The sequence below is a fragment of the Emys orbicularis genome, chromosome 13 (assembly GCF_028017835.1).
Source record: "Emys orbicularis isolate rEmyOrb1 chromosome 13, rEmyOrb1.hap1, whole genome shotgun sequence".
Classification (NCBI taxonomy): Eukaryota; Metazoa; Chordata; order Testudines; family Emydidae; genus Emys; species Emys orbicularis.
In genome coordinates this window covers 43,323,833-43,349,616 of record NC_088695.1, presented here as the reverse complement: position 1 = coordinate 43,349,616, position 25,784 = coordinate 43,323,833, and the positions used below count along the sequence as shown (strand labels likewise).

General features: G+C 43.7%; 1 protein-coding gene across 1 annotated transcript in view; it reads left to right on the top strand.

Moving 5' to 3' along the window:
* The window catches only part of CACNG4 (calcium voltage-gated channel auxiliary subunit gamma 4), a 56,933-nt gene that overhangs the window by 18,355 nt on the left and 12,794 nt on the right, over positions 1 to 25,784 (top strand). Inside the window, exon 2 of the mRNA XM_065416105.1 lies at positions 25,508 to 25,591. Within this exon, the coding sequence (XP_065272177.1) occupies positions 25,508 to 25,591 (84 nt within the window). The remainder of the gene's footprint in view (positions 1 to 25,507; positions 25,592 to 25,784) is intronic.

Sequence of the window (25,784 nt, the reverse complement as noted above, 5' to 3'; positions counted from 1 at the left end):
TCTTTATACTGTGATCGTTGTCTGTAGTGTGTGTCATCTGGGCCCTTCAGAGCTTGAGAAATGGCAGCATCTCTGCTGACAAACACTGGGGATGTTCCCAGCTACCAGCAGTCCAGCCCTTGGGTTAATAGCTGACCGGTCCTCTCAGTTGCTGGTGAAACATATGTCCATAGCCTGTATCTAAAGTGGTACAGGGATTGGGATCAGCATATACAATATCCATACCCTGAATCTCTATAAGGCTGCCACTCTATAGGGCTCAATCTTCTCCCCATAAGCCCAGCTAAGTCAGGCAATAATTCACCTCACCAAGGGCTGCTCCACTCTGTCTTTAACTGAAAGAATCCCAGTTTAGAGCAGTTAGCTGAGAGCTATATGTAAGTTTCCCAGGCTCTGTAGCCTCTGAGGGTCTGTCTACACTGCAACGGGAAACCTGTGGCTGGCCTGTGCCAGCTGACTCAGGCTCATGGGGCTGGGCTAAGGGGCTGTTTAACTGCAGTGTAGATGTTCAGGCTCAGGCTGGAGCCCAGGCAAGGTAGGAGGGTCCCAGAACTGGGGCTGCAGCCAATGTCTCCATGGCAGTTAAACATCCCCTTAGCCCACATCAATGGGAGTTAGGTAGCTAGGCACTTTTGAAACTACCACTAAGTACCTATCTCCAATTTTAGGCCCCTGAATCCATTTAAAAATCTGCCCCTAAGTGACTTGCCCAACATCACACAAGCTGTGGCAGAATCAAGGAACCAAATCCACATCTCCTTAGTCCCCATTCAGTGCTGTGACCACAAGGCCATCCTTCCTTCTATTGTACTTTGATAAGTGTTTACTATCAAAGGATCTTACCATACTTTGCAGATGTGTCTGTACTTAAGCCTTCCAATAGCCTTGGGAGGTAGGCACAAGTATAAGTATCTTTAAGTAATTCCTACAGGCAGCTCTCCGGTAATGTAGAGCAGAAGTAGATTGCTTGGCAAACTGGAAGATTTGAACTCAAAATAGTCGTGCTGCCAGGTTTGGGTCAGTTAGTGATGAGAGGTGTGGCTGAGAGCCTTGGGGGGACTTCTTTTAAGTGGTAAAACTGCAGAGCCGCTGTTTTTCATTCTTGTTATTCACATGAGATATGATGACCTCTTCAGCATGCCTTCCTGACAGCGGCAGGGATCTCTCTCGATTGCATTCAGTACCGATCTAGGGAGAAAATTATACTTTGCTTAAAAGGACCAAATGATCTGTGGTTTAACTCGATTGACTCTAGTAGAATTACACCAAGAACGGATTTGGACCAATGGCTTTTCCATACGAATGCTCAGCAGCTGGGCTAAAAAAACCCATTTCAAAGGCAGATTAAACAAGTTTGAATGGTGGAATATTCTTTTGCTTTCCATTCACATGCATCATTTTAGCTACAGTTTGGAATGCTGCTCTGGTAAAGTGTTACAGAGGAATGCCTTTAAATATTTATACAGCATCAATGTGTAGCCACGCTCATATGATTTTAATGATATGTTTTTAAACAAATTAACTACCAAGTAGCCTTTTTCTATATTGGTTGATATTATGTACTCTATTTATGCTACCCGGGTGTGTGTGGGGGGGTTGTGCCGTGGAACAATGACGATGTCAAAGCGAGGCCCAGGGGCATTGTGAAAATCTAATTCTTGGAACACCAGTCTTGTTGCCATGGAGGAAATGTTCTCAATAGTGTGTACTGTGCTTCTTTACAGGCCAAAGGGATTAAAGGCCCCGTTCTGTTGATAAGCCATGTCAGTTCACCAGGGGTATTAGAACTGAAGCCGTTCATTTAGATAATTGGGGTTCACATTATCAGGGGGGAGAAATGCTGAAATACAAGCTGAGCAAAGAGGTGACGTCACAAAAGTAATGTGTAACCAATAGCAAGGGGTGTGACTTCTGAAGTTTTCTCTTTGAAATCAGGAACTGCGTGTATTATATGGGATCTTGCATTTCATCTTCTCTGCCCATTCCTCACTTATTATTTTAGATGCAGACTACAGTTTACACTAATCACACAGGGCCAAAGCCTGAGGGCTTTTCTGTTTGCTCAGTCTTTACTCCGGCATTGATTCAGGAGTTTGCCTAAGTCTGGAATGAGTAAAGATGCTGGCTCAAGCTTGTTCAATGGGAGCATTGCTTGAGTAAGGACAGCATTTTGGCCTATTTGTAATCACATTGGGATGTATCTAACTTTCTGATGCTGTGGTTTCTGAGATGGCTGCCCAGGGTGTGCTTTGATTCTGACTTCCACTGTACAACAAAGAGCTTATGAGATGACTATTGGAGACTGACTAGCACAGAGATTGGAGCTGTGTCTAATTTCCCTTACGAAACATGAAAGATAGTAAAGAAGAAACAGTCCCCATAGTCCAGTGTTATAAAGAACTGTCAGGTTTAGTAAGGGGGTTATCCCCATTGCCAAGAAGGGTCTTCAAGAAGGTCCGGCATGGCCAGATCATTTTGTAAAGGCCCAGGTGTGCTCCCACTGAACTCAGCAGCAAAACTCCCCCGCTCTGTACGGTACTGTAAAGTGAAGGCCTGTTGGTGAGGAGGTTGTCCTTGTCCTAATAGGTTGAATCCAACCCTTTCCCCTATGCTTTTGCCTCCCACCTCCCTGCTAACATCTTTGGGCCTGATCCATAACTCCTTATGCAAGCAAAATCCCCACTGAAGTCGATGAGGGGTTTGCGTATGGGAGAAGTAGGGCAATAAGCGAAGCACTTACTGAAATATGCTACTGAGTTGAGTTGAGTTCAGTGTGTTCAAGAGAAGGAGAAATTCAGGCTGGTTCCCTCCCTAGGATGGAGTTTATCTTCCTCCCTAAATACTCCTATACCATCCTTATTAGGAATGTCTTTTTTTCTCTCCTTGGTTCATAAGGTACTTTGGAAAGGCACACATTTTGCCCTGGGAATGCACCAAATGATCCATTTTAAAAAAATTCCTTTCAACTGCCCTTTCTACTGGTTACTGTGTTCTACCACTGGTTTAGTTAGCTGCTATTTTTTTTAAACGTACTACTCAGTAGACATTGTTTGTGCCAGACAAAAGCCATCTGGGGTTGGCATCGCTAACATTTCTCGCAGCAAAAGGAAGCACAGAGTGAAAAATTGTCAACTGAAATAAAGAGAAGCATTCTCCCCCATGAGAGAGGATAGGGGGAGGGAAAGGTACAGCTTAGCTTTACTCGTTTTGCTTTTATTGGGGCTTTTCTTATATTGTGAAAGTGATTTTTAGTCAATGCTTGTGGGCAGGAAATATTGTTAATTTGCTCTCTTTTAGAGACAGGCACTCAATACGTAGCTGAAGTGTATACTTGACGTATGTTTCTTTTCACGTGCTGTCATCAGTTCCTTTGGTTTGGTAGATGCTCCATTTAGCAGTTTAAATGGAGCCTTGTTTACTATAAACTATTTTCAAAAATAACTTTTAGAAACAAACATTTTCAGTCTCTCATAGGTAGGGTGACCAGATGTCCTGATTTATAGGGACAGTCTCAATTTTTGGGTCTTTTTTTTATATAGGCTCCTATTGCCCCCCACCCCCTGTCCCGATTTTTCACATTTGCTGTCTGGTCACCCTACTCATAGGGACGTTTAGAGGAGCTCCTTGTTGCAACTCTCCTGTGTGGCTGCATGCAGACATTGACTAGCTAATTTGCATTTGAAGAGCTGGATGCAGTGAGCAAAGCTCAGGTTTTCTGCACCTCTAAAGTCAGTCACTTAAATGCCCTCTGGCAAATTCAGCCCTGGTGTAACTACATTGAAGTAACTGGAGCTGCACCCAAGGTAAATTTACTGTACCATAGTGATGTGCTAGGACTTCTATTTCCCTATTATAATAGGGCAGTATATACAGACTCAAGGACCAATGGCCTTTCCGTTATAAATTCCTATTTCCAGAAGAGAGCGGCCTCAATTTAGAAGTTTAGATTCAAATTCCTACTGCCCCAGATCCTCAGTTGGAGCACCTCAGAATTGGTTCAATCCATTATGGAGCAATGATACTTGGATCCAGGTCCTAACTTCACCAACGTGCAGGGAGGTCGCAGACCTGAGAGTTTGGTCCAGGTGAATCTCTGATTTTCATGGTTCGTAAATGCTATAGGCTTGAAAAATGCCTCTAATGAAAAAGGAAACCATACTAGAACTATGTTAGCAACAAACATGTTTATAGTTAACACTGTTTTGCTCCCATTCAGATAGGGCCTGTTTTTAACTATGGGTACGTCTACACTTACCGGAGGGTCCGGCGGCAGGCAATCGATGTTCTGGGATCGATTTATCGTGTCTGGTTTAGACGCGATAAATCGATCCCGGATCGATCCCGGAAGTGCTCGCCGTCGACGCCGGTACTCCAGCTCGGCGAGAGGAGTACGCGGCATCGACGGGGGAGCCTGCCTGCCGCGTCTGGACCCGCGGTAAGTTCGGACTAAGGTACTTCGAATTCAGCTACGTTATTAACGTAGCTGAATTTGCGTACCTTAGTCCGAAGTGGGGGCTTAGTGGGGACCAGGCCTAAGATTGTATAATGAATTTTAGCACCAAATCTAAGGCATCAGTCCCACCCATCAACATGGAAAAAGCCACACCTGTTGATGCACTGAGATGCTGCCATCCCCTAGAAACTGTTGATCTGCATCTTTCATGTTTGTGATCCATCACCTCAGAAATGACTCCCAGTGACCGGATTTATGAAGGCCTAGGTTTGGCCTGTGCAATACAGAGAACGCGATGGGTTTGTCATGATCAGCTCTTGTACACTTTGCCTTTTATTCATTTTCTTTTCCTTGCTTTAAATATTACACAAATGTCCAGGAAACCAGACATCCATTTGATATTAGAGCATTGAACTGAGCCCACAAAAGCATGGGAATGCGTGGTTAAGAATTCCCTTTTCAACCTTCGCTGCATTGTGCTTTGGAATATCAGTATCCTATTCCTACATTATTGGCTCTGGGCCACATTCTCATCTCAATTACCTCCATTTAATCCAGATTTCAGTAGAGTCATTTTGGAGCCACACTTGTCGAACTGACCCTATACTCTGCAAACTCCGGAGTTTGCTGTGGCTGCTCCTCAGTGGATCACTTATTTGCATAAATTACTGACTTGGATCGGAGACTATATATGTACTGTAATTCACACTTCAGCTCCTGACACATTGGTTCATCGCACTTTCTTGGAACTCAGTGGCTAAATTGTCATTGGAAACAGGGTCAATGGGAGCAAGATCAGACTACTATGTCAAACCCTTAGTCCTACTGAACATGAATCCTGTGAATAGATGTTCTGGTCATGTACTTTGGTATAAGCACAATACAAATGGTTTCAGGAAAGCAGTTCCTCTGACCTCTGGGTTTCACCATATATAAATGTTGCTCTCTAAAACGAACTTTTCAAATGCAACAACTTAAGAGTTAAAGGGGCCAATTGTGTTCTCAAATAGGCATAATTCACAAGCTCATAGTAACTTGAGAGACTCAGGGCTATATTCTGATCTGTTACCCTGGTGTAAATCCAGAGTAACTGCTTTGAAGTCTGTGGAGTTACTTTGAATTACCCCCAGCATAACTGAGAGCAGAGTTTGCCTCTCAAGATTTCCTTATATAAACAGATACAAACGGATAACAACTAACCCTGACTTGTCAGGAACATGAAATAAAAGAAAAATAAAACTAATTTAAAACCCAAGCGGTGGCTGTGGAATAAATTCATATATTGATCATTTCAGAAGTTCTCATCACTCCTGTCCCTTGTTCCACAAAATATAAAATATGAGATTTAAAAAAAATATATTTTGACTCCTCTAAGAATAGAACACAATTTACACAAACAAGACAATACAGCTGAAAAAGCATTTCCTTTAACACGTTTGCTCACAATGTATCCTACTTAAGCATGCTAGTCAGACGGACTTTTAGATTTCCAAAGCCACAGCTCATGTTGGCAAATAAATGAATTCTACATCTAGGAATTGCTTTCAAAATCTCTCAAGGAAGGACGTTTTCTGTTTGAGCCTTGGTTTAAGAAATTCTATGCATTTCAATATCTGGTGCAAAATTTACTCTGGTCCAATTTAAGGGCCAGATCCTGCAAACACTTACTTATGCAAGTATTTCCATTAACTATAGAAGTGGGGCTTTTGTGTGACTAAAGGGTTCACAGGATCAGGGCCTGATTTTGCATTAACAGATGTAAATGAACTTATTCAAATCCAAGTTTGGTATTAAATACAGCAAACCTTATATATTCTGAGGCTTTCAAAACTAACTTCAAGCAGAATTTTAATACACATGCAATATTTCTAGTCTTTATGGACTGACTCAGAAATAGAAATATGAGTCAGACTCATAACATATTTACATAAGGCTAGACTGTGACTTGGCCTGCATGCCCATGCAAGCGAATAAGGACTCGTCTTACACTCCTGCTCCAACTACCCAGAGCTTAGGTCTGGGTATGTAGATGTAAGCAGGTATGTATGCACACACTTACTCCCCTCCCCTGGAGGAGGTGGGCAGGGAATGGTCTGCGCTACGTATCCACACGTCCCACTCACTGGCCAAGTATAGCTGAGCCAGTGCAAGGAATGCCATAATTTGCTGCTGGTATAGGCCAGCAGTAATTTACTATCCCCTGGAAGCAAGGGAAGAATTGTGATTGAAAGGTGTGTCTGCGTCACAATGCCTCTAGAGCCTTCTCCTGGAATGGAGCACTTTAGACACCACGTCTTCTTCAGGACTGTGCCTCAAGTTACATTATATGCAGGCTCCTCAGTCACTCTATGGGAACAGGTACATTACATTTTTCAGAGCAAAAGAAGAATTGTCTGCAATATTTCCGAACCTAGCCCCAGGTCTGCAGGGGCCAGTTTACAGTTCCTTAAATCATGTAATCTCAATTTGTTTAAAAAATAAGTTTCTAGCCTTCATACTGACTGGTTAAAGCTTGAAACATGATCCGCAGGGCTCAAAAACCAGAAGACAATAAAAAGACCACCCATTATATTATTTTTAATATCTCATTTTTAAGACAACCTCACATTTTGGGGGGATCTGGCTCCTGATATCTGAATGCTTGGAGTTGGCAATACTAAAACGGTCATGACCTTAGAGAAGAAACTACAAATGACCATAGGATAAGTGTATTTATTAGAAAGATATGGGGGCAAATGCAGAAAACTTGGCTTAGGGAGCTGTGAGTTATAGCTGTGCCAGCAATGCCCCTGTGTCCTGGAGGGGAATTCACCCTGGGTGGGATTTTGAAAAGCCCCTAAGTGACTTAGGACTTGTCTACACATGGAAATTGACCAGCAAAACTATAGTAGTATGATTACACTTCTATAGCTACATTGGTATAAACTATGTAAGGTGACCAGATGTCCCTATTTTATAGGGACAGTCCCAATATTTGGGGCTTTGTCTTATATAGGTGCCTATTACCCCCCACCCCCGTCCCAATTTTTCATACTTGCTGTCTGGTCACCCTAAAACTATGCCATTAAAAGGTCACTTTTATTTTGGAATAGAGTGTCCACCTAGGAAGTTATACCAACATAGCTATAGTATAATTATACTGCTTTAGTTCTCCGGGTCAATTTCCGCTTGTAGCCAAGCCCTTAAGAACACTAGTCCCATTGATATCAACGCAGCTTGTGCTCCTAAGTCACTTTAGAAATAGCTCACACCCTGCCAGAGGGCAGGTGATGTTTCAGGCAGTATTTGGCCCCGGGGGAGGGTATCAATTCCCTCTGGACACTCCATGGGAGCTCTAGGGAGTCACTAGAGAGAAGTGGTGAATCAACGCCCACACTGTGTGTCATGGCTAAATCCTTTTCCTGGGCCCCAGCCACTGTTTGAATTGCTATGACCACCCCCTGCAAGCACACAAAAGGTTGAAGCTAAATGGCACCACACACCCACACACCCAAGCAAGCATGCAACTGGGATTTGTCACAAGCTCAGGGCGAAGAGGCATTTTGTTTTTGTCTCAGTGCCCTGTTAAAATATTGGCAGCACATCACTGAGTTGTAATGATTCAGTCAGTACCAGATTTTTCCCCGGCCCCTTTAAGAGAGCCAGGACTTTGGAAGTGTGCCCTGCCGTTGACTGTTCCCAGTCCGGCTGTCTTGTCAAAACAATTACAGAGTGAGAGTGCTCTGCTCGGCATGTGGGCACCTGAAAGCCCTGTGCAGACTCATGTGCAACAAGGTGCATTTGTAATATCATAGAATATCAGGATTGGAAGGGACCTCAGGAGGTCATCTAGTCCAACCCCCCTGCTCAAAGGAGGACCAATCCCCAGACAGATTTTTGCCCCGGATCCCTAAATGGCCCCCTCAAGGATTGAATTTACAACCCTGGGTTTAGCAGGCCAATGCTCAAACCACTGAGCTATCCCTCCTGTACTGAAACCAGAGCCACAGTAAACTACACCACACGGTGAATAAGGTGTGAGGGAGGGAACTGCTATCAAATCCATGTGTCTCCACAGAGCAGTATTCCCAGCTCATTACTCACGAGCTGGCCTTTCGGGGGCTCTTGCCAAGCAGTGAAGCAGCTGCCTGTCGCCAGCTATTAAAACCCCGGTGAAAACAAGCTCATCCGAGAAGCTGAGGTGTTGTGAGAGCCCAGTGTCTGAGCACCACAGCAGCAGTGCGCAGACACACTGAAAGCCATTAAAAACTAGACCCTGCAAGATGTGCCAGGGTAGGCCTCAAGCTCCCTGTAATGGCAGCGCCTGCGGAGGCAGACTCTGGGGCCAAGCGTTGCGTGTGCATATTTCATTTTCTGAGGTATTTGGTTTTGACTCTCCTGGAGATCTGGAGGTGGAAGGAGGTCAGGGGTGGAGTGTCTTCTGCTCTGTACCAAGATTTCCCTGTGGAAATCAGTACTAGCACTGTCACACTCCAAACTCCCTTCATAGCCTCTGCTGCACAGCCACACGGGGGGAGCCAGTTGAGAGCAGAACAACTGCAGCAGAAGCCCCCAGGCCAAGGACAGAGGGGGCAAGATGGCTCCTGACTCCACATGAATCCCTCCCAAGATCCATAGGGTGGGAGGGGATCAGTCCCCCTCAGCCCCTGTCAGCAGAAGGGAAGCCTCATGGATTTTTCTCCCACCTGTAGGTCCCTCACCCCACCCCGTCCTTTGCCAGGAGACAGACATGCCCATCTTTTGGTTGCTGAGGAAGCAGAGAATGATTCTAGGGGAGAACGGGGCTTGCAGAGTTGTTATTTAGATTCAAGTCTAGTGTTCATAGATTGGCTTGTGCACAGCCACTACCGTCACCATCATTCTTTCCTCCGTGAGATTGAGGCATTTCAGAGTGGAAGTGATTCTGAACTAAAAAACAGATGTAACAAAGTGAACTCAGAACTCTTATCAATAAAATATTTATGCACCTGTGCTTTAGTGCACTGCAGATTTGCATTCCATGCTTTGCATTCTTGTGAGTGAATAACATTGATTAAGTCATTTCTGACTCATTAACCAATTTTCCTAGGGCTACTTCTGCAAATATAACTATTCAGTTGTGTTTATTAGCTGGTGTAACGGAGAAGTTACAGCTTCTGTAAACTTAAGAGCAGCCTGCCAAAGTGTCTTGTTCTGAATCTCAGCAGAAAGGAAAACATGTCTAATGAATAATTAAAGCTAAAAGAGCAAACGCTGCCTTTTGCTGTCTCTCATTTTTATGTCTAGCTTTCCTTAGACAATAGAAAATTTCAGATGCAGGACTCAGATGAGTTCTCCTCAGTTCCTGTTCATTAAAACTGATCTTGTTTGTAATTTGTCTACATTTTGATTATTGTTGTTTCATGTGTTAATTTTAAAAATTTTAGTCAATTGTCAGACTTTGGGGACTAAATGTTTCAATTGCAAGCTTTTAATTATCATTAGCCAGCCATTGTATACATACACGTATACCCTTGTGATTTGTGGAGAGGTGTATGCACACACACATAGCTGAAAAGGGATTCAGACTCAAGAAAAACAAAGACCACTGCCCATAAAAAGACCTAGAGTGGCCATCTGGTCCTCCATCTCCCAAAACCCTGCCAATCTGTCATGCTCTTTCGACTCCTGCAGCCCATCCTCCCAAACATCTCATTTTTCTGAGCTCTCTCCTTACCTTCCTTCCTTCCTACTTTCTTCCACAGCTCGCTTCCTCCCTAAAGCCACCTCCTCCTTCCTTTCTCCCCGTGAGGTCTTGTCTCTTCCTCCTTAATCACACCTCTCTTTATTTGCTTCCTCCCTTTCCTCCTTCTTTACTCGCCCATGCCTCCTCCTAAGCTGTATCCTTACAGCCCTCAGCTCCTGCATTGTCTCCACAGCCTCGCAAGAAGCGCCCCTCCCCGGGCCCCTCTGGCAATTTTGCCCAGAGCCACTCCCTGCTGCCTTCCTTTATCACTGCTCACAGCTCTCTATGGCGATCATCATCATGGTAGGTAGCTGAGCCCTTGTTTCCAATCCATCTCTGAGTGGCAACAGGCAGTACCCCATCTCTACCCCCCACCTCCACGTAGACAAGTTATATGGAGAGGAGACATCTGACGTTGTTATGGAGCTGGCTTGTACCAGTTATTTCAAGCCCTGTATATACTACTACTAATAATAAACTATCATTAAATCAACAATAACTCTGTGATGCAATAGGGCAGAGGTTCTCAAACTGTAGGTTGAGACCCCAAAGTGGGTTGGGACCCTGTTTTCATGGGGGTCGCCAGGGCTGGCGTTAGACTTGCTGGGGTCTGGGGATGATGCCAGAGCCCGAGCCCCGAAGTCCAAGCCCCACCGCCCAGGGCTGAAGCCGAAGCCCAAAAGCTTCAGCCCTGGGTGGCGGGTGTGATGCTATGTCCCATATTCTTCATAGAGATATGCTTCTGATATGAATATGGCATAACTAAGATATGTTTTATGCAAGCTGGGGCATGAGAGGTATCATTGGAAAGGTAATGATTTACTGAATGTAATTATCCAATTCGTATGCATGTATCATTTCTGTAGCTGAAGTTAGGAATGTTGACTATGTAACAATTACAACTGTGTTTTCACCTGCAATCAGACTGGAATGGGCCATTAGGGAGAACAATAGGATTTTGAATCTCCCTCCTTCCTAAGAAGTTTCCTGGATTGCTGCTTTGACACAGCTGGGTCATATGAGCGTGTCACCTGGTACTGAACACCATCTTGGACTGCTGGTATTTTTCCACTAGGAGGAGGTGGGGGTCAAACTGGGAAACAAAGGATTCCCACCATATGAAAATCCTATTTAAGGCTGGGGAGTGAGTTAATCTAGGTTCTTCTCCACTGCCTCCCCACTCAAGAAGGAAGACTGCTGAGAACACCTGAAGAAACAAAGGAACTAAGCTGGGGGGTGTGGTGAGGGTGGCAGGAGCTGAGCCTGGGCAAGAAAGGTCTAGCCTGTGAAAGGAATACCTGGAGATTTAAGCGACAAGCAGTGCAGTTTACCTTCAAGAAACTCTGCAACCTTCATAAAACAACATTTAGGGTGAGAATTTGCTACTATTAACCAGTTAATTTAGTGTAATAAGCTTAGTTTGTGTGTTTTGTTTTATTTGCTCAGTAATCTGCTTTGATCTGTTTGCTATCCCTTATAATCAGTTAAAATCTACCGTTTGTAGTTAATAAACTTGTTTTTTGTTCATGCTAAAATCAGTTTGTGTAACTTATAGCTGGGGGGGGGACAAAAAGCTGTGCATATCTTCCTCCACATTGAGGGAGGGGGCGGATTTCATGAGCTTGCGCTGTATAGATCTCTTTGTAGCACAAGACAATATAATTTTGGGTTTCCATCTTAAAGGAGGTGTGCACTTAAGTGCTGAGCAATCCCCGAGCTGAGTCCTTCCCACACAGAGCTGATCTCAGTGTCTGTGTATCTTTCTGCAGCTGGGTGTGTCCCTACCTGTGTGTGTGTGTGAGTGCTGGAGAAGGCTTGAGGGCCTGGCACAGGACAGGGTTAGGAAGCCCAGGCTGGTGGAACAGGTGGGCTCAGTGGGACTCCAGTATATCAGGTGGCACCCTGGCATGGGGAGCAACCCGTCACAGCGGGGCTCAGGTTTGGCCTTAGGCTTTGGCTTTGATCCCCCTGCCCGGGGCAGTGGGGCTCGGGCTTTGGTTTTGGCCTCCCCCACCTGGGGTTGTGGGGCTCCAGCTTTGGTCCCCCTCCTGGTCCTTCAGACCCCCTCCTGGGGTCATATAGTAATTTTTGTTGTTGGAAGGGGGTCGCGGTGCAATGAAGTTTGAGAACCTCTGCAATAGGGTCATGACTTTGCATGTCCTTCAAACCTGCTTTCTTTATATTTTCTTTCTAGATTGCATTTAATTTGCTGGAGCATTTTTGATCCCTTTATTTTTCACTCTAGATCCTGGTCTTTCTAACTGCATCCCAGTTATGTTTCCAAGGTTAGGCATCATCTTTGGGTGTTCAACTATATAATACAGTCTCCTCAAGGGGATTGCATGGTCTATCTCGGCAGCCTACCCTTTGTGCTAACGCAGCTCTGTTGTGGGCTTGAACCCTTTGGCTCAGTTTCTTCAAAATGCAGCCATCATCAAAGGCTGGACCTGAACCAGCCGGTCGCATCTCCTTCTCCTAACCTTTGGATTCCTTGTAGTCATTTGTTTTGCTTTGGTCCTGCATTACTGATTGTGCATGATCAATCTCTGGAGACTGCTTCTATGTATAACTCTCAACAATCTGGCATAGAAATGAGGAAAACATGTTTGCGCTGAAATGAATAAGGACCCAAATCAAGGTTGCTATATTGTAGAGCCAGATATATTGCAAGCATTCTCTTCAATTAAAATGATTTATGGAGTGATGTTTCCCTATTACTTCTTCAATATCCAATTTTTTAAAAAAAGTGTCATCAAAGAGACTAAGTTTGGTGATGGATAACCACCGATTGAAGAGACATATGGAAATTTTACACGATGCCAGCAGATTCAAAATAGCCCATGCATTCCTAATCAGCTGATTAATGCGCTTGTGCACCACACCTTCCCAAATGTAGCTCTTTTCCTTGGAAAGTTTTTATGGTATCAATAAAAAGGCTTGTAACCTTTTATCAGGGATTGTTGTCTTCATGGCGCTGAGCTGTGATGATACCAGCCAGTTATTACGATCGTTCCCGCGCAATTACAGGAGTTACTGAAATCAACTATTTTCTATTGTGTACATTTGTATTGTGTTCTGATTCTTACTTGTGTGCAACGTAAGCATTGGAGCTTGATCCTGCAGTGCTTACTCATACACGTTGTTCTTACTCCTGCAAACCACCTCACTTTACAAATAGGACTGATTCCTCTCTTGCCTTCTCAAGATTTACACTGTTGTAATGCCATAGACTTCGGTCGAGTTATTCCTGCTTTACACCAAGGCAAGTGATAGAAGTGTCATGCCCCATGCTTTTAGCCCAGTGCCACAGGGAGTCTGCCAATATCCTTTCAGCTGTCATGAAGAAAAGCCTTGATATACAGTGGCCTGTGCCCTGGGAGTTGAGCAGATTGGATCCAAGAACCATGTGTTTAACAAAAGGAGATGAGTCAAATGATAGAGGGTAATTTAGAACAATTTCCCTTTAAAGTGTCAAGGCAATGCTTTCCTTTGCCATAATTTCTGTACTATCTGTCAAGGTAAAGATGTTCTTTGCTATTGTAGCAGACTGAATAATCAGGTCTCTGCTAGGAAATAAGTATTATGATGACGTGTACATTTCTAACTCATCATGAGATCTCACAAGTGGTAGCATTAATGTGAGCTACTCTTTCTACTTTCCAGTAATCATACCATTAAAGCGTGTCACCACCATGTACTGTGGAAATGTATCCCACCAACCTTTGTAGGCTTTTCTGGAAAAAGTGTTAGGCGAGTATGAATGTCAGAGAGCAACCTAGGATGCTGGATTGTGAAAGGGTTAAAGGGTGTTGACTGCTCCCAGACCAAATCCTTCTGGCTTGCTGGAAGTGAGCATTTCCTTGCACCACAGCCTGCCATCAAGAACAAGTTAGATTGGTGATGTAATGTAACGAGCCACATGAACAGTGAAGACAGTCTAGGTGCCTAGGAAGAATTGGAGATGGGTCTAAGCTGCGACATTTAGATCTGGACTCTTTTGTTTGGTCTGTTATAAGATATATGCCAGATACACACTTCAGAAGCAGATCTCATCATCCTCAGAGATTGCCATGGGGTGTTGGTGCTTCCCATTTACAAAGCTAGCTTGTTCAAGTTACAAATCACAACTCTCCTATCAAGGTGGATGAAGGAAATTCAGCAGCTCTAAGTATGGAGATTTTGTAGTTCCAAAAGGCTCTAAAAGAAGAAAGCTCTAGTGGGGAGTTGACAGTAGCTTAAGAACGTGTATGGAAAAAGTGAGACAACAGAATATCTAGGGAATCTGGCCTTAACAGTACGCTGAGTATATTTACTTTACTTCAGAGAGCAGCATTCATGCCTTGTATATGCCCACGTCTATGTCAAAGTATAAATTAACAAGGGAATTTGGAAGGATGTAAATGTCCATTCCTTTATCTTTTCTCCCTGAGGAATTGATGGACCACGATGTAGGCTTTAGAATTGTGCTGTGCTCACAAAAGAGGGCCCCATCAAGTCTTGGTTGATCGCCATGTTAATGAGGAAGAATTGATAACAATCTGAAGTATAGGAAACTAGATGGATGAAACCAAACTAACTCCCCCTTAAGGGAAACTCAATCCTAGTAGCGCTAGCAGTGGGGAAAAGCACTGTTTGACAATGTGAAAATAAATATGGGTTGTCACTCAGCGATTATGATTGCTACATCAAACAGGATGACTATCTGATCTCAAAGTTGTACCAGACAAAACTGATATTTCAGGCCTCTCTAATGATTGACAGACTGGCAGTAGCCTATCCTCTGCCCTGAAAGAGACTTCCTGGTGTATGGTGCCATATGCAGAGGCCAGGAAAGAGAAATGAGAAAGAAATGGCTTTTGTTCTGGATGAAGATGAATCTGACATCCAGGTGGCATACAATCCATTCAATCCTAATATAAATAGAGAGTAACACTGACATCACTGGAGGTATTCTGGGTTTATTCCAGTATGAATGAAATCAGAATCTGGTCAGGGTGATGCGGGATATTTGATTGAAGATGCTGTCCTCATTGGTGCCTGCAAGCTATTACTTCTAGAGCTACCATGTGGCCCCAGTTAGTATGAAATTTGAAATTTGCCTGATGAGAAAAAATATTAATATTCATTGCAGAGAGCAACATCTGCATCGTATCCCAGGAGACATCAGTGCCTGGAGTAAGGCAGTAGTTCTCCAACATGGCTGGAGAACTTTGCGTAGGATGACGTGAATATTCAATGACATTTGCTGGAGATCAACGACGATGATAGATTCCAACCTGGTGAAATTAAAGAGCATTTGAAGAGAAAAGGGTGTGGCAGGGGACAAGAAGTTCAAGCTTCCCAAACTACTACTGAGCCTCTTGCTATTTATGGCTGCAAAAGTTGCACACTCAAGACACCAAACAGGTCACTTCAGAAATGTGGCGCTCCAGCCGCGCTGCATATTAAGACTATTATGGAACAGCAGTAATATAAGTAACATAGCAATGTCAAGTTAGTGTCGTTAGTGGGGGGTGGGGATGGTGGAGAACGCTTTAACTATTTAGGTTCCTAGCAAAGAAAGAGGATAGAGCTTATGGAAGGATGCCAAAGGAGAAACTACTAAGGGAAATAAGACTAGACAATGTCGTACAGTGGATGAGGTTAGTGAAAGCAGAAGATCTTAAGAATAGTGAGCAAAAACATGTCCTTCCCCCATAGACAATGCATGATAAATAAGGACTCTGGTACTATAACACGGTGAGCTGCCTCATAGGTTGGAGGGATTAGGGCTAAACCAACCCTGATTACAGCATGAGCCCCACCTGAGAGGAATCAGGTGATTCCAGTACAAAAGGAGCAGGAAGTTGCAGTGAAGTGGAGAAGTCCAGAAAACTGTAGTGAGGTCTATAGACATTGCTGGCGTCTCCTGCAGTGCCCGAGTCAGTGGGGGAGAGGGGGAAGCTCAAGAAGAAGGAGAGAGTGAGGAAAACTGTCCAGGAGTGAGGCCTGGAAAATACCCTGTGCAAGTCAGTGAGAGACTGCAAAGGCCCAGCCGGAAAGACTGTGGGAAAGGACAAACTCCAGGCAGGAGGGGCTGGGAAGCAGAAAGACAGTCCCTCAGGACTGTGCCCAGCTGTTTGGGTGGGGCTGCGCCCAGCTGAAACTGGGCTGAAGACTGAGAGTTTATGTTCTATTTTTGGATTATCAGGAGAGAGTCACTGAACTGGGGCTGGGCTTAGAGGGTCAGTATGCACCTGGGGACTCAATAAAGTGGACCCTAAGAGGGGATTGTTTGAACGACCTTTGAACTGAGTGAGTTCTTAAAGGGCCCTGAAGAGGGGGAAAGAGAGGCAAGGGTGCTGTAGAGGGGCCTCTGGCCACAAGGGGGAGTTTGGGGGGTGCCCCCCCTGTGTTACGGGTACTCAGCACTCTAGGGAGAGAAGAAAATTACTAAGCAGAGCTAAGGTTAATTGGGAGGATCAAAGTGGTAGGACTGAGCATGTGGAGTGACTGGATAACCTGAGAAGTGTCCCTAGAATTGAACATGCCTTTGCCAGACTTGTGGGAGATGGAGGCAGCTAAGAACATAGCCCGGTTTAAGAACAGACCATAATCCCCCTCTGCCAGCCTCAGCGAATTTGCAGCTGTGTAGGCCGAGAGAAGATGACAGCTGCAGCTTGGATGTGGGGCAAAAACCACCTTGCAGCGTATTTCATCCGGCTGCAAGGAGGCCAGTATGGCCAGAGTCATGGCCGGGTGTTAAAAGGGCTATATTTAAAAAAAAAAATAGCGGGAGCAGGACTCAGTGGACACTGGTCGTTATTCAGCTTGTATCAGTGAGAGGGAGACAATGCACTAAGCAGCAGAAAGAACCCACCAGAGGAGGGGGGATGGGGGGGCTTCTTACCACTGCAGCAGATAAGAAAATCAGAGACCGGAAAGGAGATTTATTTTTCCCACCAAACAACGGGAGATGGTTGAAAAGAAGAGACCAAAGAGTTTGTTAGAGCTGCTGAGGAAAACAGGGGAGGCAAGTTCAGTGCATTAATGCTGACATTTTAAAACAAGGATTTCCTTTTCGGAGAAGCACAGTAAGAGTATGGAGAAGGCACAGAGCCAGATTCTGATCTCAGGTTACCTTGGGGTAAACCCAGATCTGCTCCAGTGTCAGTGAGAGCAGAATCTGGCCTATAGCCTCTAATTAAGCAGGTAATTCCTTACTGTTAAAAAATTAGGCAAATTCTCAGAGTTATGGAAAGAGAGACAGAGACAGGGGATGAAACCATCAAAGGTCGAGGTGATCCAGGCTCTGGGGAGACTTCAATGACTGTAGAGAGGAAGAGGAGCCAGAACTGATTTAAACTCCTTTGAAAGAAGGCACAAAATCGACTTGCTGCCTGGAGTCAGCAGAGGGCTTGATGATTACAGTCAGAGTGCAGAAGGCTAGATGTAAAGGATTAATTAATGCTGTACTTGTGAAGAGAGGGTAGGCTGTGTACATGAGATTTTTAGGACAAGGAGATGCTGGACAGAGACAATGAATTTTCCTTCTCTCAGATGTGACGAAATATTAAAGAGACACAAGGGTAGCTTATGAGAAAAACTGATCCTGTCCCCCAGTGAAGAGAACAAAAGACCTCTAGCTTATGTTCCCTGACACAGTGCTTTTCTAATAGCCAGTGTGAAGTTAAAATTACCCTTGTCATGACGTCAAAGGTTCAGCTTGTGATGAGAGCAGCATATGATGCCACCACCCTACTTTTCATTCATAGAAAATATACTTAGAAGTTGCAATAAAATATTTTGTTCTAAAGGTCTTTTCATTGCAAGTTATGGCACATGCTGTTTTCTGGATAGAGTGGGGGTACCAAGCTATTTACAACACAACCCAGTACAAGTATCAAGGAGAGAGCATCAGTGAGCCTCTAAATCATGATGGGCCACATTGTGCTGACAAGCTGAGAGGTACCGGACCCCATAAGTCATTCATTCCAATGAACAGCAAGAGACTATTCAACAGTCTAGACAGTATTTGGTCCTGCCATGCGGGCAGGGGACTGGACTCGATGACCTCTCGAGGTCCCTTCCAGTCCTAGAATCTATGAATCTATGAGTAGCAGAGTCCTTATAGAAGAATCTGGCCCCATGTTAGATTTTGGGGAAATGGGAATGGATTAGAATTAATCCAACGTCCAAGTCCAAGTGTGAGGTTCTATCACATAAGCACACAGCTCCTGGACCTTGCAATACCTGTGATACCATCGCACCCACGTTCCCCGCACCCACTTCCACTACAGACCATTGCCCCGATTCAGCGCTTCAGTGGGTTCCGCAATTGTGGCCTGTATTACAAAAGCTGTGATTTAAGGCTCTGGGCATCGACAGTGCACTTCATAAAACTGACCTTTAAGATGAAGCAAATGCAAACAAACCAGCATGTGGCCAAACTGTCAGGACTCACAAGGGTGTCAGGTAGCATCTGCCTCAGCCACTGGCAGTGATTTTCAGAAGGAAGCTGGACTTTGGGTCTTTGAGCATCACAAAGATTGCTCAACTACCAAACACCTCTCAAAGCCAATAAATGCGTATTTTACCTCCCAAGGTTTCTTTCTCTGCTAGCTTCCCCCTCCCTGACAATGAAGCCAGTGTGAGATGGCAAATTCACACCTGGCATGTTCTGCACACCGCCTGCATCTGTTAGGGCATGATTTCCTTTATAATGACAGCATTAAACATCTTTTGGCAAAGGCTCAAAAAATCTGTACTTGTTTGAGGCACTTAAATAAAAGCCCATGAAATTCTTTGAGAACAGCAGGAGATAAACAATCGACCTATGGACAAATGAATGTAGAAAGCGACAAGTCAAGAAAATTCTATTTCTTTATAAGCGGAGTGGGCAGCTGGAGATAGCAAAACCCCAGACGTGAACATAAGGAACATGGAACAGATTCTGAACCGGAACTTCTTAGGAGCATCAGCCTTTTCTTTCTGAACTGGCCATTTTATAGTTTGCTTATGGCTTGGGTAAAACCTAGCTGAAACCGAGGGATGTAACTACCACCCTTAATTTACGAAGCCATTAAACTCCTTTATGGAACCAGGTAGCTGAAATAATAGGAACCTCTACCTAAAATATAGGCATGTGTGTGAGGCCACTCAGGAATCCAAGCTACGTGGGAAGAGGGGTTTCACGGGGTTTTATTGGATGGAGCTGTATGTGTCTGTGAGAGAAGCAGGAGAAAAGACCAAAGAAGCAGCAAGGAAGCATCAGACACAGTCACAGAAGTAATGGTAGCATGACCCTGAGAAAATGCTAAGAGAGTGAATTTGGGCTAGGTGCTGTCTGGAAAGGGGGCATAGAAATTGTTTCCAGCTGTTTAATTCCTGCTGCATTCAGGGAAACAGGACTTTGTATATCCTTTGTAAATATACAGGATTGCATCAAAGAAATACTTGGCTCCACCATCAATTTCTCTTCCTAACCAGAAGAAACCATAGGACCCTGAATAATGGCAAATCATTCGAGTCAAAAAGGGGTAACAGAAGAGAAAAGGGAAAGAGGAAAAAAGTAAACGTTGTGGATCTTATTCTGCACTGTGGTGTCTGCTGGTGAAACTCTATTGAGGTCAATATAGTTTTGCCAGAGTAATGAATGCAGTGCACAGCCCGGCTCACTAATTCTAAACTTTGCAGAGAGTGTCAGCAATTTCTGATGTATACAATCTCCTTAGTTCTCAAGCCACGCTGCAAAATATTTCAGAACTTGCCAGGCATGAGAACGATGTAAAAAATAAAAATAAAAATGTAACAATTGCCATTCTCCCCAGATATATTCTAGCTATTCTGGGTGTTTCTCTGTTACTGGATGGATTTTTTACTTCCCTCAAATTAGAAATGCAAAAGTATTTTATTTAAAAAATAAAAATAAAAATAAAAATGTGTGGCTATGGGTTAGATGGACATTGTGCTCCTGTAGATTTTCAGTTACAATTGCTCCCCTTCTTGTCATGTTGTTTGTAATGTTACCCTCGAATCAACACTCTCTCCGCTGATGATTTCAGAAGATGTGTCTAGTAAACATTCAAGTTTTAGCTGTAAAATTGGCTGTTGGTCAGCCCTGGAAATTGCAGTCCATGGTTTAACCTCAGAACTGATACAGCAAGGGAAACAACAGGGCGGGCCTTAGTTCATTGCCCATCCCATCCTGTGCAAATTATGGTCCTTATGCCTGGAGTGCCGCCTCTCCCTGAAATAATCCTTAAAAACCAACTCTCTACCCACCTTCAGATCCCTTCTCAAGATCCATTTCTGGTGTGATACCGATAAGAAATCAGCCAATTGGTTGATAGCTAGGATATGCCACTGTTTTTTAATATGCTAATACATTTACCTAAAAATAAATGATATTTAAATTAAAAATGAAAGCTGCTTTGGTAGCACCAAATTGTGCATCGGCTCACTGATGTCATCACATTTTCTGGTTTTTGTTACCCTTTGTACAGGTGTAGAATAGAATATGGGCTAATTAAAGCAAATGAGCAAACAACATAGCTGGAGCACATTGCATTCGTTCTGTGACTATACAAAACACATTGTTGTGAAGCAGTTAGCATTGCTACACACATATCACACCTGACTCAAACCCCAGTAAAGGCAAAGCTAAACCACCTGAGAGTGCATACCCTGTTCTCCTCCATCCACAGACACACACCTTACTAGTGTCACAGCTACCATCTGCTACACATCATGCACTGCAACCTTAGCTCTTCCCCACGCAACCGTCCCCTCTCCAAACTCCCCTCCCTTCACACAATTCCTTGTAGATATTTGAGGTTGTATTATGTTGTGCATGGTTGATGTAGGATAGTGTTGGGTTGGCACTGCAGGGGGTCGCTTGCTCAAAGTGCGTGATAGAAAACTGACCTCCCTGGAGAGGACAATAATGATTTTTGTCTGAGGCGTCTAAAATTGATGCTTCACTTTGTAATCTCATCAATAAGGGAAAATAGGGAAGCTGAAGGAGGAAGCTACGAATGGAGCAGCACCCCTGCAGGGCAAGCACAGAATGTTATTGAAGAAGGAGGGGGCACCAGCCAGAACCATCTCTCCTCCTGCTGCTATCAACATCTCCTTCTCTAAATGCGTGCTCGAACCAGAAAGACACAAAAGTGCTATTGACACAAACACCCTGCACTAAAGGCCCTCTGCTAGAATGGTGCCAGCTTCTTGTATGGTGGAAGCGTACGTTAAATGACAACAAAACACTAACAGCATGGAACCATCCCCCGGCGTATAATTTCCGGGATTGGGAGTAGGAAGGGAGTCAGCAAAAGCATGGATGGCCTTGACAAGTACTCTCAAATATTTAAGCACTCCACCTTCCAGTATTGCGCTGGAAATGCTTTTATAAATCATCAGGGAATGTTATTACTGACAAGAACTGAGCATGGTGAATGACTAGGATGCTTAAAGATAATCAGATAGTGTTTGCTGTTTCATCCAGAAAAGGCTTTGGATACTGCAACACATGGTCAAGAAAATACAGGGAGGAAAAGAATTGAAACCCGAAGTCCAATGGCAGCAAAGCAGAACTGTCTTTATCCCTGGTGCCCAGGATTTTGGGAAAGTTCAGATCTAGTCGGAAGATCACTGGTCAGTCTAGTCTCTCTTATGGGCCTGAATTGGAAGCTTGAATCTGTACGCCCTTCCTTCCTTAGGAAAGTTCAGATCTGGAACTGAACATCACTGCTCAGGCACACCTTTAACTAGAAAGCCCAGAATATTACCAGTGGCATGATTGCTAAGCTAGTCAAATACTCCGTTTGAAAGTGATGGATAACTGTATGACCAATCGTGATATGGTTTTGCTATGAATGTTAACATATAAGGTTAGTCAGATCTTATGTTTCAAGGCAGTAGGTCATTGCTTTCAATGGTCGGGAAGAAATGTTAACCCCTCTGAACACTTTTGCACAGTTGGATAGATGTATCATATGGGAGGATTATTTGAAGGACAGGGGAGGGAAGCAGGTACTACCCCAGGGAAGAAGGATAGTTGCTCTCCTCTGAACCATAGTGTATTGCCCATTTCTAGAGTCAGGCTACATGGAACCACAAATCTGATCTTGTGTTGGAAATCCTACATTTTTAGGTAGTTAAAATAACTTTAGCAAAATACTATTAACTTAGGTACTTGACTGGCCCCTATAACCATGGTATCTGCACAGCTCACAGTCTTGTAATGTGTTTATCCTCACAAAACTCCTGTGATGTAGGCAAGTGCTATTATCCCTATTTTACAGATGGGAACTGAGACACAGAGTGAGTGGCTTGTCCAAGGTCACACAGGAAGTCTGTGGTGAAATCTGAACCCAGGTTGCTGGTTAGACCCCTAGTTCCTGGATCATTCTGCCTCTGACTATATCACTACTACATCATAAATGGGGGCTATTCATTATTATTGGACCAAATCCTCGCTCAAATTCTTATTGAAATTATTTGGTTGAGCGAGGTTCATTATCGAGAAGTGACCAATTTCGAAGGTACTCATTAATATACATCATATATCAGTGCTCCTTTCGGGGGAGGAATAGTCCTGCTGGCTTAGTGGTGTATTGCACCTTGGCCTCAGAAGGTGTCCAAAAGCGCTTCTCAATAAGGAGGTGGACTGCTAGGCAGTGACATTGGTTTATACTCATCTCTGGTGGAAGCCAGAGTAGAAGTGAAATAGTCCATATCCCTTTCTAAAGGGGGTAAGAGACAGCCCTGGTGTTCTGGCAGACACAGCATCTCAGAATAAAATAAGGTTCTAAAGTAGAAGACTATCCCCATGGCTATTACTGATATAATGTGGCCACATTTGCTTACACACTGATCAGTATCTAACTGCCACTGTATCATTCCTTGTCAAGTACTGTGGGAAACTTTAAAAAAGATATTGGTATTTATGTAGATACTTGAGACAATGGGCCATTGAATTATAATATTAGACATTGTACTGGAATCCTCTGTCTTCTTTTACATTTCACAGCTTTTGACCTTTCTGTAGGCCATTACCACTTGCTGGGGGAAGTGCTGCATATTTTGTTCAAACTCAGTTTTGGTACAGTCCTTCGTTACGTTATTTTTATTTTAATTAGTTCAAGCAAAGAGAAGACTCTGCAGCTGTGCTAATAAGCAAAGAGATGCTCTTATGCTCACCACAATTTCCTGGCTGACCATTTTTCTACAGTCTCCACGTAAGTGGCTCTGAATTTTGCACTAGTCTGATTTCGGAGTTTAGTCCTATGAAAAAATATTGGCTGCGTTTTTGGGGTCAGTTCTGACATGATCTTTGTTATTGCAGGCTATTGCGGTTTATGTGGCCAAAAAACAACAATTTGGGTGATAATCATTATATCACTGGAGTTCTTGACAGTGAGGTTGAGCCACATGGAGATTTTCATAAGCTCCCACTGAGCTACATTACATTACACTTGTTTACGTAACAAATGTACCTAGCCTGTTGCTGTTACTTGCCGTCAAATACCAGATGTTAGACAAGAGCCAGAACCCAAACCCTTGATCTGAACCACATCAAACTTATTGGGAGAGAAGTTTTGGAATCCAGATTTTGATTCAGATCCAAATGTCACAGCTTCCTATTCTTTCTATAACTAACCGAACAAAAACCCCAGATCCCAACACCCGTGAAAGTTGGAAGGGGATTTGAAATCTAGATGTATTCTAGAAATGTCTGGCTTGGGGCCATTTTCAATGCATAGCTTCATCATGTGTACCCTACATGTTTGTATTCTTTCATGTGAATTTATTGGTGTTGAAATGTTCCAGATGCACGGCACTGGAAAATGAAAGGAGCTACCCATGGTACAGGAACAGCATGGACAGCAGCAGTGCAATATTTTCCCATATTGCCTTGTCAATGTGTTTCAACTCCTACGTGAAAGGGAGCCCCTCTAAGGATGAGATTGAAGTCCAAGTCTCGATATCCATCCATCTGCTCAAAAATGGCCTCATCTGAAAAATCAGGATTTGTTATGGAGACACTGGTCTTCCAGGAACAAAACGGAGATCACCAGGTGGCTTCACATAAGCTAAAAAACAGCTGACAGATTATAACAACTTGGGCTGCGTTCAAATCCCTGACTGAGCGGTGAACAGCTCCATAACTCATTGTGAATCGCCTGAATTACATAGTCTGCCATACAGATGTTGCCATTAAAAAGCCAGCATTTATGAATACTTACCACATCATATTCTCTGTGATGCCAGAGTTATTTCCTGTTTGCAACAAGGGGCAATGCGTCATTAACTGTGTCGGGAGTCACAACTTTTGGAAAATGTTGACTTAGAACAAAACATGCCTCTCCTACACATAGCTTTTAAAAAAATGAATGGGAGGAAAAATTATGTCTGAATACGGAAATTGGCATCCGAACACAACCAAGCATCTCAGAGAAATAACCACCCCAATTTCAGATGCTCAGACAGTATGTTGTGTTGGGAGAGAGACACTTTCATTTCATGAACTGCTATAAAAATAAGCTTTAAGGTGGTTAAAAACTATATTTTGGACAGATTGCCTCATTTAAGAGCCATAAAAGAGCAGCAAACCAGTCTAGAGCAAACAAAGGGCGGTACCGCAAAATATGCTTAACAGATACTAATTCGCAACTGAACTGCTGTGACTCATCTTGCAGACAATTCAGACGGGTCATTTACGCACACAGGATGAGCTACTTAGCTGTTGTTTAGGGCCATTGAAATGAATTACAGAGAATATTCCCAAGCAGTTATCACAAATTAAGTAGCCGTGCCACTTTATCCTGGGAATGAATTCAATGAACTGTGTAGTAGCAAGACCTGCAGTTGAGAGCCACAGAGCACAGCAGAAATCCCCCAGCTTAGTCATTCTTTTCTAGAAAATCCTTATTATGAGTAAAGTAAATCCACAGCCATATCCGAGAAGGTGCAGCTGCGCTCCTGCTAAAATGGTATTAACTGCTGATTTTCAAATCTTTGTTCGGTCAACACCAAACCCTTCTGTGCAGTAGATAACTCACCCTGGATGAATTTTATTCCCGAGTGTGAGAGCACTGGTTAATGAATAATAGAAACACAGAGACTGATCTGCACCATTGGGCCCTGCTCCTGCACGTTGTGGATGGATCCCTGGGTCGACATGATGCTCACTGTGAGACGGGTGTCTAGATTATCTTGTTGATGTGAGGAAATTGAAGACCAAACCCTACAGGAGAATAACTGCCTCACGAGGGGGGGAAATGGAGCAGAACAAGCAGACGACCATTTATAAAGGTCCTTTTTCTGTGTGTGTGTTTTAATGTCTTGTTTGTTTTGTTCTTGTTTAGGAATCTACAAAGGACATTGCTTCCGAATCAACCACTTCCCTGAGGACAATGACTATGACCATGACAGCTCAGAATATCTTCTCCGTAAGTGTCAAAATAACATGCCTCCTTAACAAGGATAAGCAGTAGGGACAGGTGAGCTTGTTGGGATAGCTAGATACAAACCTTCTTTAACTCAGAACCCAAGGTTCCTTCATCCTAGAGATTGCACCACACTGGCAGTCTGTATCCAAAGACGCCAAGACTTTGGAGATGTTTGAAATCTGAGCCTTGATCC